The following is an 11119-nucleotide window of genomic DNA, read 5'->3' as shown; positions in this document are numbered from 1 at the left end:
GGGAGGGAGGGGAGGGGAGGGGGGGGGGAAGAGTTGGGCTTGCTGCCCTGCTCCGTTCCCGGGGACACAGTGCTCTGTCCACACCCTGGATGATCGCGTTCCCCTGGATCTGAGGGGTGGGGGGGTGCAGGGGGTGGGGGGGTGGTGACACATTACCCCCCCCCCCCCCTCCCTGGATCAGAGGGAGGGAGGGTGGGGTGGGTGCCAGTGTCTCTCAGTCCTGCCTGTGGTGTGAGGGGGGTGAGAGGGGAGAGAGGGGTCCCCGCTGTGGTGTGTGTGTATTTTGGGGTGGGGTGGGGGGCACTATGAGGCTTTGCTGGGGCGCTGTGTGGGTGATGGCCAGCGGCTGCTACCTGCTGCTCAGCCCCGGGGCAATGGGCTGCGGGCCAGGCAGAGGCTACGGCAGCAGGAGGAGACAGAACCGCAAGCTCACTCCGCTCTCCTACAAGCAGTTCATCCCCAACGTGGCCGAGAAGACCCTGGGGGCGAGCGGCAAGTCCGACAGCAAAATCAACAGGAACGCGTCCCGCTTCAAGGATCTCATTCCCAACTACAACCCAGACATCATCTTCAAGGATGAGGAGAAATCCGGAGCAGACCGCCTCATGACCCAGGTAAGGACAAGAGAGACCCCCCCCACCCCCCTCCCCTCCTCCCCTCCCTCAGTCCCAGCATCAACCCTTCGGCCCGTCTCCCCTGTACTAGCCCTCCACCCTTCCCCACAATCTTCCTGCAAATTCTCTTTTGAAAGTTTTTTTTCTTTCTTTTAATGGATTCTCACTTTCATAAGATCCCAGACGTCCTTCAACTCTTTTTTTGTTTTGGCCCGGAGGCGGATCAATTGAGAATTTGGTAGAGATGGATTGATGGAGGGAGCGAGGGTTTTTTTTTTCCACTTTTATTTGCCCCTAAGTTTGTCCTCTGTCCCCGTGGGCAATCTGCTTTTGGAGAGGATGAGGGTGGTGTCAGGTGTAATGCCTGCATCTGGAGTGTCTCTCTGGTGGGGAGCATGAATGAGCTGAATTTGTGTCTCTCTGGTGGGGAGCATGAATTAGATGAATTTGTGTCTCTCTGGTGGGGAGCATGGGTGAGATGGGATTTGTGTCTCTCTGGGTGGGAGAGCAGTGGGAGCATGAATGAGCTGAATTTGTGTCTCTCTGGTGGGGAGCATGAATTAGATGAATTTGTGTCTCTCTGGTGGGGAGCATGGGTGAGATGGGATTTGTGTCTCTCTGGTGGGGAGCATGGGTGAGATGGGATTTGTGTCTCTCTGGTGGGGAGCATGAATGAGATGGGATTTGAATTGGTTTTTGGAGCAGGCGATGAGCTGGGTGAGGGGTTTGCCCGGCCCACACTCTGACCTCTGCTCTTGTAACTCTTGATAAAGTAACAATTTAAAAAAAAGACGGTGCATTTTTCCTGTCTCTTTTCGCACGGAATCCAGCCGAGAGGCAGACCATTCGGGCCATCCAATCCATACTCCCCCCCCCCCCCCCCCTCCCCCTATCTCTAACACTATCATCCTTAACCTTCTCTATCCTTCTCCCCCATGTGAATGTATCACGTTGCTGGAGTGTGTAGTATTGTGGTGATTGGTGTGGGAGCGGGTTTCACCTTCTGGGGGAAGGGGGAGGAGGACAGGCGCTTTGGAGAGAAATTAAATGAGTGGCTTGTTTTGTTATTTCCAACGTGTGAAGAGTTCCCCTGGGGGGGGTCACTCGTTTGCATCCCTCTGTTTGCCCAGTTCCCTGGCAAACAGCGCATGTTGCCCTTTGCTCTCTGCTATCTCCCTGAACTAAACTGAACCTTAGCGGGCACCTTGTCTCCCTGTGCCATCGCTCTGAGCAGAAGAGAGTGAGGGAGACACATCTAATTCATTTATCTCTATTCCTGCAGTTACTCTCTCAGCGGCGCCTAACCCAGAAAAAAAAATGATCCCAATTATTCAATATTTCCACTCCACAGCCGTGTGTATTTTTTCAAGAAAAAATATTATTTATATAACAGGAAATTTGTTTAAGCCTCCATTGGGTTATTCCAAAACAAGAACGCGCTGTCTTTATTTTATTTTCCCTGGAGTGAAGCGGAAACGGTGGGTCTCTGCTGTTTTTAAGGGCACGGTCTATTTCCACTCCTCACTGTGATAAATTGACAATAACCTTTGTACAGTCAACCAGGCCGGAGTTCAGGGTTGAGTGGTTAAATTTAGTGTGCAGGTCAAGGTAGAGGCGACGGGACCGAGGTCCCCCTTCTTTACCCCAGCATCACTGCTTAAAGCGGCAGCACATCAAACTAAGCTTCGGGGTGGTTTTTGTTTTTAAATGTGGACAGACCAGCTCGATAATCAATACCTATGTTTGTGCAAATGAGTCTGGGCAGTGTGTGTTTGTGCAAATATTTGTGCATGCGTGTTCAGGCATGTGCTGTGTGCCTGTTAGTATTGTGGTTGTTGTGTGAGTGTATGTGTGTGTTAATGTTGGATTTGGGTGTGTAAGCGCATGTGTGTGTTAGTGTAGAGTTTGGGTGTGTGTGAGTAAGAGTGCATGTGCGTTAGTGTTGAGTGTGTGTTAGTGTTGAGTTTGGGTGTGTGTTATGTTGAGTTTGAGTGTGTTAGTGTTGGGTATGGGTGTGTGTTAGTGTTGAGTTTGGTTGTGTGTTAGTGTTGAGTTTGGGTGTGTGTTAGTGTTGAGTTTGGGTGTGTTGGTGTTGTGTTTGGGTGTGTGTTAGTGTTGAGTTTGGGTGTGTGTTAGTGTTGAGTTTGGTTGGGTGTTAGTGTTGAGTTTGGGTGTGTGTTAGTGTTGAGTTTGGGTGTGTGTTAGTGTTGAGTTTGGTTGGGTGTTAGTGTTGAGTTTGGGTGTGTGGTTAATGTTGAGTTTGAATGTGTGTTAGTGTTGAGTTTGAGTGTCTGTTAATGTTGAATTTGGTTGTGTGTGAGTGTGTTGTGTGTGTTAGTATTGAGTTTGGGTATGTATATAAGTGCTGTTGAGTTTGGTTGTGTGAGTGTTGAGTTTGGGTGTGTGTTAGTGTTGAGTTTGGGTGTGTGTTAGTGTTGCGATTGGGTGTGTGTTAGTGTTGGGTTTATGTGTGCATTAGTTGAGTTTGGGTGTGTGTTAGTGTTGAGTTTGGGTGTGTGTTTAATGTTCAGTATGGGTGTGGTTAATGTTGAGTTTGGTTGTGTGTTAAGAGTATGTGCTTGTTAGTGTTGAGTTTGGGTGGGTGTTAGTGTTGTGTTTGGGTGTGTGTTAGTGTTGAGTTTGGGTATGTATGTAAGTGTTGAGTTTGGGTGAGAGTTAGTGTTGAGTTTGAATGTGTGTTAGTGTTGAGTTTGGGTGTGAGTTAGTGTTGAGTTTGAATGTGTGTTAGTGTTGAGTTTGGGTGTCTGTTAATGTTGAATTTGGTTGTGTGTGAGTGTGTTGTGTGTGTTAGCATTGAGTTTGGGTATGTATATAAGTGTTGAGTTTGGGTGTGTGGTTAGTGTTGAGTTTGGGTCTGTGTGTTAGTGTTGAGTTTGGTTGTGTGAGTGTGAGTTTATGTGTGTTACTTTTGAGTTTGGTTGTGTGTTAGTGTTGAGTTTGGGTGTGGGTTAGTGTTGCTTTTGGGTGTGTGTTAGTGTTGGGTTTATGTGTGCGTTAGTTGAGTTTGGGTGTGTGTTAGTGTTGAGTTTGTGTGTGTGTGTTTAATGTTCAGTATGGGTGTGTGGTTAATGTTGAGTTTGGTTGTGTGTTAAGAGTATGTCTTTGTTAGTGTTGAGTTTGGGTGGGTGTTATTGTTGTGTTTGGGTGTGTGTTAGTGTTGAGTTTGTGTGTGTGTTAGTGTTGAGTTTGGGTATGTATGTAAGTGTTAGAGTTTGGGTGTGAGTTAGTGTTGAGTTTGTGTGTGTGTGTGCTAGTGTTAAGTTTGGTTGTGTGTTAGTATTGAGTTTGTGTGTGTGTTGTGTTTCGATAAGTGTTAGTGTTGAGTTTGGGCATGTGTTGGTGTGGTTAATGTTGAATTTTGGGTGTGTGTTAGTGTTGCGTTTGTGTGTGTGTTAGTGTTGAGTTTGGGTGTGTGTTAGTGTTGAGTTTGGGTGTGTGTTAGTGTTGAGTTTGGGTATGTATGTAAGTGTTGAGTTTGGGTGTGTGTTAGTGTTGAGTTTGGGTGTCTGTTAATGTTGAATTTGGTTGTGTGTGAGTGTGTTGTGTGTGTTAGTATTGAGTTTGGGTATGTATATAAGTGTTGAGTTTGGATGTATGGTTAGTGTTGAGTTTGGGTCTGTGGGTTCCTGTTGAGTTTGGTTGTGTGAGTGTGAGTTTATGTGTGTTACTTTTGAGTTTGGTTGTGTGTTAGTGTTGAGTTTGGGTGTGTGTTAGTGTTGCGTTTGGGTGTGTGTTAGTGTTGAGTTTGGGTGTGTGTTAGTGTTGGGTTTATGTGTGTGTTAGTTGAGTTTGGGTGTGTTAGTGTTGAGTTTGTGTGTGTGCTTAATGTTCAGTATGGGTGTGGTTAATGTTGAGTTTGGTTGTGTGTTAAGAGTATGTGCTTGTTAGTGTTGGGTTTGGGTGGGTGTTAGTGTTGTGTTTGTGTGTGTGTTAGTGTTGAGCTTGGGTGTGTGTTAGTGTTGAGTTTGGGTATGTATGTAAGTGTTGAGTTTGGGTGTCAGTTAGTGTTGAGTTTGAATGTGTGTTAGTGTTGAGTTTGGGTGTCTGTTAATGTGGAATTTGGTTGTGTGTGAGTGTGTTGTGTGTGTTAGTATTGAGTTTGGGTATGTATATAAGTGTTGAGTTTGGGTGTGTGGTTAGTGTTGAGTTTGGGTCTGTGTGTCAGTGTTGAGTTTGGTTGTGTGAATGTGAGTTTATGTGTGTTACTTTTCAGTTTGATTGTGTGTTAGTGTTGAGTTTGGGTGTGTGTTAGTGTTGCATTTGGGTGTGTGTTAGTGTTGAGTTTGGGTGTGTGTTAGTGTTGAGTTTGTGTGTGTGTTTAATGTTGAGTATGGGTGTGTGGTTAATGTTGAGTTTGGTTGTGTGTTAAAAGTATGAGTTTGTTAGTGTTGAGTTTGGGTGGGTGTTAGTGTTGTGTTTGGATGTGTGTTAGTGTTGAGTTTGTGTGTGTGTTAGTGTTGAGTTTGGGTATGTATGTAAGTGTTGAGTTTGGGTGTGAGTTAGTGTTGCGTTTGGGTGTGTGTTAGTGTTGAGTTCGGGTGTGTGTTAGTGTTGGGTTTGTGTGTGTGATAGTGATGAGTTTGGGTGTGTGGTTAGTGTTGAGTTTGGGTGTGTGTTAGTGTTGAGTTTGGGTGTGTGTTAGTGTTGAGTTTGGGTCTGTGTTTGTGTTGAGTTTGGGTGTTAGTGTTGAGTTTGGGTGTGTGTTGGTTTGAGTTTGGGTGTGTTAGTGTTGAGTTTGGGTGTGGTTAGTGTTGAGTTTGGGTGTGTTTAGTGTTGAGTTTGGTTGTAGTTAGTGTTGAGTTTGGGTGTGTGTTGGTTTTGAGTTTGGGTGTGTTAGTGTTGAGTTTGGGTGTGGTTAGTGTTGAGTTTCGGTGTGGTTAGTGTTGAGTTTGGGTGTGTGTTGGTGTTGAGTTTTGGTGTGGCTATTGTTGAGTTTGGGTGTGGTTAGTGTTGAGTTTGGGTGTGTGTTGGTGTTGAGTTTGGGTCTGTGATAGTGTTGAGTTTGGGTGTGGTTAGTGTTGAGTTTGGGTGTGTGCTGGTGTTGAGTTTGGGTGTGTGTTAGTGTTGAGTTTGGATGTGTTTGAGAGTGCACATATGCGTGGTTAGTGTTAAGTTTGGTTGTGTGTGAGGGCATGTGCATGTTAGTGTTGAGTTTGATTGTGAGTGTGAATGTATGTGGGTGTTAGTGTTGGGTTTGGGTGTGTGTGAGTGCATGGGTGTGTTAGTGTTGAGCTTGGGGGTGTGTGTGAGTATGTGTGTGTTAGTGTTGAGTCTGGTTGTGTGAGTGTGAATGTCTGTGCGTGTTAATGTTGAGCTTGTGTGTGTGTGTGTGAGTGCATGTGTGTGTTAGTGCTGAGTTTGAGTGTGTGTGTGAGTGTATGTGTGTGTTAGTGTTGAGTTTTGGTGTGTGTTAGTGTTGAGTTTGATTGTGTGTTAGTGTTGAGTTTGGTTGTTTCTGTTAGTGTTGAGTTAGGTTCTGTATGTTAGTGTTGAGTTTGGTTGTGAGTGAGTACATGTTCCATATGTATAAAGATTTGACACATTGTCTGCATGGCATAAGATTGTCCTTCACAGAAAATCATTATTGGCTCATATTTCATGCAAGGATATTGCTGAGTTCAAGATTTCAGTTACATGTCAGAATACCAGTCCTAATTGTCAATTACATTCTGTATTTAATACCAGAAGTAATAAAATACCATATCCCCAAGTTCACCCTGAACAATCCAAAGGACATTCACAAGTTTAAAAAATATTCTCCCCAGAATGTGGTATCGCTGGCTAGACTAACATTTATTGCCCACCAAGAAGCTGTTAGATAAAGCACCTGGGGCAAAGGAGCTGCAATGATATTGGGAAATCAGGATTAGGTTATCGAGTTGGATGATCATCATGATCATGATGAATGATGGAGCAGGCTCGAGGGGCCGAATGGCCTCCTATTCTATTTTCTATGTTTCTAGCCCAGGTTGCCCTTGAGAAGGTGGTGGTGAGCAGTCTCCTTGAACTGCTGCAGTTTTTGCACCCTTAGTGCTCTGAGAGAGGGAATTCCAGGATTTTGACTCATTGACGATAAACGGAAGGTGGCATAGTTTCAAGGCAGGATTGGTGTGGCTTGTAGGTGGGGTGTTCCCATGCAGCTGCTGCCCTTGCAATAATAATCTTTATTTGTGTTACAAGTAGGCTTACGTTAATACTGCAATGACGTTACTGGAAAATCCCCCAGTCGCCACATTCCGGCACCTCTTCGGGTACACAGAGAGAGAATTCAGAATGGGGACCTGGGTTCGAATCCCACCACTGCAGATGGTGAAACTTGAATTCAATAAAAATCTGGAATTAAAAAGTCTAATGATGACCATGAAATCAATGCTGATGGTTGACTAATGCCCTTCAGGGAGGGCAATCTGCCACCCTTACCTGGTCTGGCCTACATGTGACTCCAGACCCACTGCAATGTGGTTTAGAACAGTGGGCTAATGCAGAACAAGGCCAGCAGCGCGGGTTCAATTCCCGTACCGGCCTCCCCGAACAGGTGCTGGAATGTGGCGACTGGGGGCAGTAACTTCATTGAAGCCTACTTGTGACAATCAGTGATTATTTTTATGTGGTTGACATAAGCGATGGGAAATAAATGCTGGCCCAGCATTTCATGAACAAATTTTAAAAACTTTTGGGGGGAAACCGAAGCCCCGGAGGAAACCCACGCAGACACGGGGAGATCGTGCAGACTCCGCACAGACAGTGACCCAAGCTGGGAATCATAGAATTTACAGTGCAGAAGTAAGCCATTCGGCCCATCAAGTCAGCACCGGCCCTTGGAAAGAGCGCCTTACCTATCCCGATAACCCAGTAACCCCAACTAACCTTTTTGGACATTAAGGGCAATTTGTCATGGCCAATCTACCTAACCTGCACATCTTTGATTGGACTGTGTGAGGAAACCGGAGCACCCGGAGGAAACCCACGCAGACACCGGGAGAACGTGCAGACTCCGCACAGACAGTGCCCAAGCCGGGAATCAAACCTGGGACCCCATTTATAATCCAATGGTTGCTGCTTAAATCTCTTGCAAGACGTTTTGGGTGGCTTATACATACGAGTCTGAGTTAACATTGTGTTAACAGAGGGATATTATTAGGTGAAATACCTGCCCCCCCCCCCCTAATTCTATCACTCTATCATCTACTAGAAGGAATGCCTAATTCCTTCTGACTCATGATTCCCACTCAAGTCCCTCTGAACAGTATTGCAAACTGAGGTATCGTGTTGCAGCTGTATAGAACCTTAGTTAGGCCACACTTGGAGTATAGTGTTCAATTCTGGTCACCACACTACCAGAAGGATGTGGAGGCTTTAGAGATGGTGCAGAAGAAATTTACCAGGATGTTGTCTGGCATGGAGGGCATTAGCTATGAGGAGCGGTTGAATAAACTCGGTTTGTTCTCACTGGAACGACGAAGGTTGAGGGGCGACCTGATAGAGGTCTACAAAATTATGAGGAGCATAGACAGAGTGGATGGTCAGAGGCTTTTCCCCAGGGTTAGAGGAGTCAATTACTAGGGAGCATAGGTTTAAGATGCGAGGGGCAAGGTTTAGAGGAGATGTACGAGGCAGGTTTTTTACACAGAGGGTAGTGGGTGCCTGGAACTCGCTGCCGGTGGAAGCAGGGACGATAGTGACGTTTAAGGGGCATCTTGACAAATACATGAATGGGATGGGAATAGAGAGATACGGACCCGGGAAGTGCGGAAGGTTTTAGTTTAGACGGGCAGCATGGTCGGCACGGCTTGGAGGGCCGAAGGGCCTGTTCCTGTGCTGTACCTTTCTTTGTTCTTTGTTCTTTGTTCGTTCTTTGTATCAGCAACATTATCATACCAATATCTAATGTTTTTCTCTCCGATTTCTGTATCTGCTTTGTGTCAGTTATCATTCAGTCAGACTTGTCCCTGAGTTTGAATTTCCACTTCACAGACTTGATAACCAAAGTTGAGGCTGATGCACCCACAGCCGTATTGTGGGAATGCTGCACTGTTGGAGATGCCATCTTTTGTGCAGAATTGATTGATTGATTGATATTTATTGTCACGTGTACCGAAGTACAGTGAAAAGTATTTTTCTGCGGCCGAGGGAACGTACACAGTACGTACATAGTAGACAAAAGAATAATCAACAGAGAACATTGACAAATGGTACATCGACAAATAGTGATTGGTTACAGTGCGGAACAAGAGTCGAACAAGAGCAGCTTAGGGCGTCTGAGTAGCGTTCTTCCAGGGAACAGAGCAGTCCAAGGGAGAGTCGATGAGGAGTCTATATAGTGTTCAATTCTGGTCGCCACACTACCAGAAGGATGTGGAGGCTTTAGAGAGGGTGCAGAAGAGATTTACCAGGATGCTGCCTGGTATGGAGGGCATTAGCTATGAGGAGCGGTTGAATAAAGTTGGTTTGTTCTCAGTGGAACGAAGGAGGTTGAGGGGCGACCTGATAGAGACAGAGTGGATAGTCAGAGTCTTTTTCCCGGGGTAGTGGGGTCAATTACTAGGGGGCATAGGTTTAAGGTGCAAGGGGCAAGGTTTAGAGGAGATGTACGAGGTAAGTTTTTTACACAGAGGGTAGTGGGTGCCTGGAACTCGCTGCCAGAGGAGGTGGTGGACGCAGGGACGATAGTGACGTTTAAGGAGCGTCTTGACAAATACATGAGTAGGATGGGAATAGAGGGATACGGACCCCGTAAGTGTAGAAGATTTTAGTTTAGACGGGCAGCATGGTCAGCGCAGGTTTGGAGGGCCGAAGGGCCTGTTCCTGTGATGTACTTTTCTTTGGTCTTTGTTCTTTGTTCTCGTAGCTGTGGGGAAGAATCTGTTCCTACGTCTGGACGTGCGGGTCTTCAGACTTCTGTACCTTCTGCCTGATGGAAGGGTCTGGAAGAAGGTAAAGCCTGGGTGGGAGGGGTGTCTGATAATGCTGTCTGCCTTCCTGAGGCAGCAGGAGGTGTAGACAGAATCAATGTGAGGGTTGGCAAGCTTGTGTGATGGGTTGGGCTGAGTTGACCACTCTGCAGTTTCTTGCGATCTTGGGCCGCGCAGTTGCCATACCAGGCTGAGATGCAGCCGGATAGGATGCTCTCTATGGCACATATAGAAATGTTAGCCCGGGGCCACTCGGACCACTCGGGCGAGCGTAAAAGATCCTGTGCTACCATTGGAAGAAGAGCAAGGGGGTCCGTTCTCCCTTGTATTCTGCCCTGGGCCAATATCAATCCCTCTGCCAGCATCGTTAACCGTGTTGCTGTTTGTGGAATCTTGCTGTGCTCAAATTGGTTGATACAGTTTCCTGCATTACAACAGAAACTACTCTTTTCATTGGCTGTGAAGCATTTTTGGCGGTTGCGAGAGGGCTATGGCGCAGAGCAGAGGTGATCTGGTTTAACTTTAATGAGTTAACAGCTCCATGGAATTAGTGGACAGTGGAATTCGATGCGAGTTGCAACGTAGAAAATCCAGCAGCTAATATCTACACTGCCGCTGGTTGAGACACAAACAGTGTAGCCTTCAGATAATTCAGAAAGCCTGTGTAATGGCAACAGTAGCTACAGAGCAACTTGCAGTAAAGAAGGCTCCCAAAGCACTTCACACAAGGGTTATCAGGCAAAACCTGAAACCGAGCCACATAAAGAGAGGTTAGCGCAGGTGGATGGAAGCCCGGTCAAGGAGGTAGGATTTAAGGAGGGGGGGGTGTTAAAGCAGAAAGATTTAAGGACAGAATTCCCAGGTTTGGGGCCTAGACGGCTGAGGGTGGATCTGCCAGGAATATTATACAGTGTAATTTGCAGACTGGGATTTCTGAGGCAGTGCAAATGGCAGTAAACATGATGGAGCGTCTATGCCAGGACCTCAGCCTGGTGCAAATCATTGGTTTGTTTTAAAACTTGATTATGACTCTAGAATGTTTGTTTATTTTTACAACGCTAGTCCTCCTCCTGCCACACCGCCCCCCCCCCCCCCCTCCCCTCCGTCATCAGCTGAAAACATTAAGGAATGTCGCTCTCGCATAGCATCAGCCGATTGATTCTCCTTTCACTTCTCTTTAGCAATGAAGATGTAAAGATTTCAAAGAGACAAAGCACTTGTATCTGTATCGCACCTTTCACAACATCCCAAAGAAAAGTACATCTGAAGCATTGTCGCAGCTGTGGCAACCAATGTGCAGACAGCAAGACCCGACAAATAGCAACGTGATATTATCATATTGGTTAGGGCACGGGGGTGGGGGAGGGTTGGGGGTGGGGGGGAACTCTTAATAATAACCTTTAATAGTGTCACAAGTTGGCTTACATTAACACTGCAATGAGGTTACTGTGAAAATCCGCCAGTCGCCACACTCCGGCGCCTGTTCGGGTACACAGAGGGAGAATTCAGAATGTCCAATTCACCCAACAAGCACGTCTTTCGGGGCTTGTGGGAGGAAACCGGAGCACCCGG

The 11119-nt window shown here is 46.5% G+C and overlaps 1 protein-coding gene across 1 annotated transcript in view; it reads left to right on the top strand.

The window, feature by feature from the left end:
- The first annotated feature begins 305 nt into the window (after nt 1-305).
- LOC119962175 (indian hedgehog protein-like) overlaps nt 306-11119 on the top strand; it is a 92929-nt gene continuing 82115 nt past the window's right edge. Inside the window, exon 1 of the mRNA XM_038790124.1 lies at nt 306-614. Coding sequence (XP_038646052.1) covers nt 306-614 — 309 coding nt within the window. The remainder of the gene's footprint in view (nt 615-11119) is intronic.

Source organism: Scyliorhinus canicula, chromosome 2 (genome assembly GCF_902713615.1).
Source record: "Scyliorhinus canicula chromosome 2, sScyCan1.1, whole genome shotgun sequence".
In the NCBI taxonomy this organism is placed as follows: Eukaryota; Metazoa; Chordata; class Chondrichthyes; order Carcharhiniformes; family Scyliorhinidae; genus Scyliorhinus; species Scyliorhinus canicula.
This window is presented reverse-complemented; position numbering and strand designations above follow the sequence as displayed.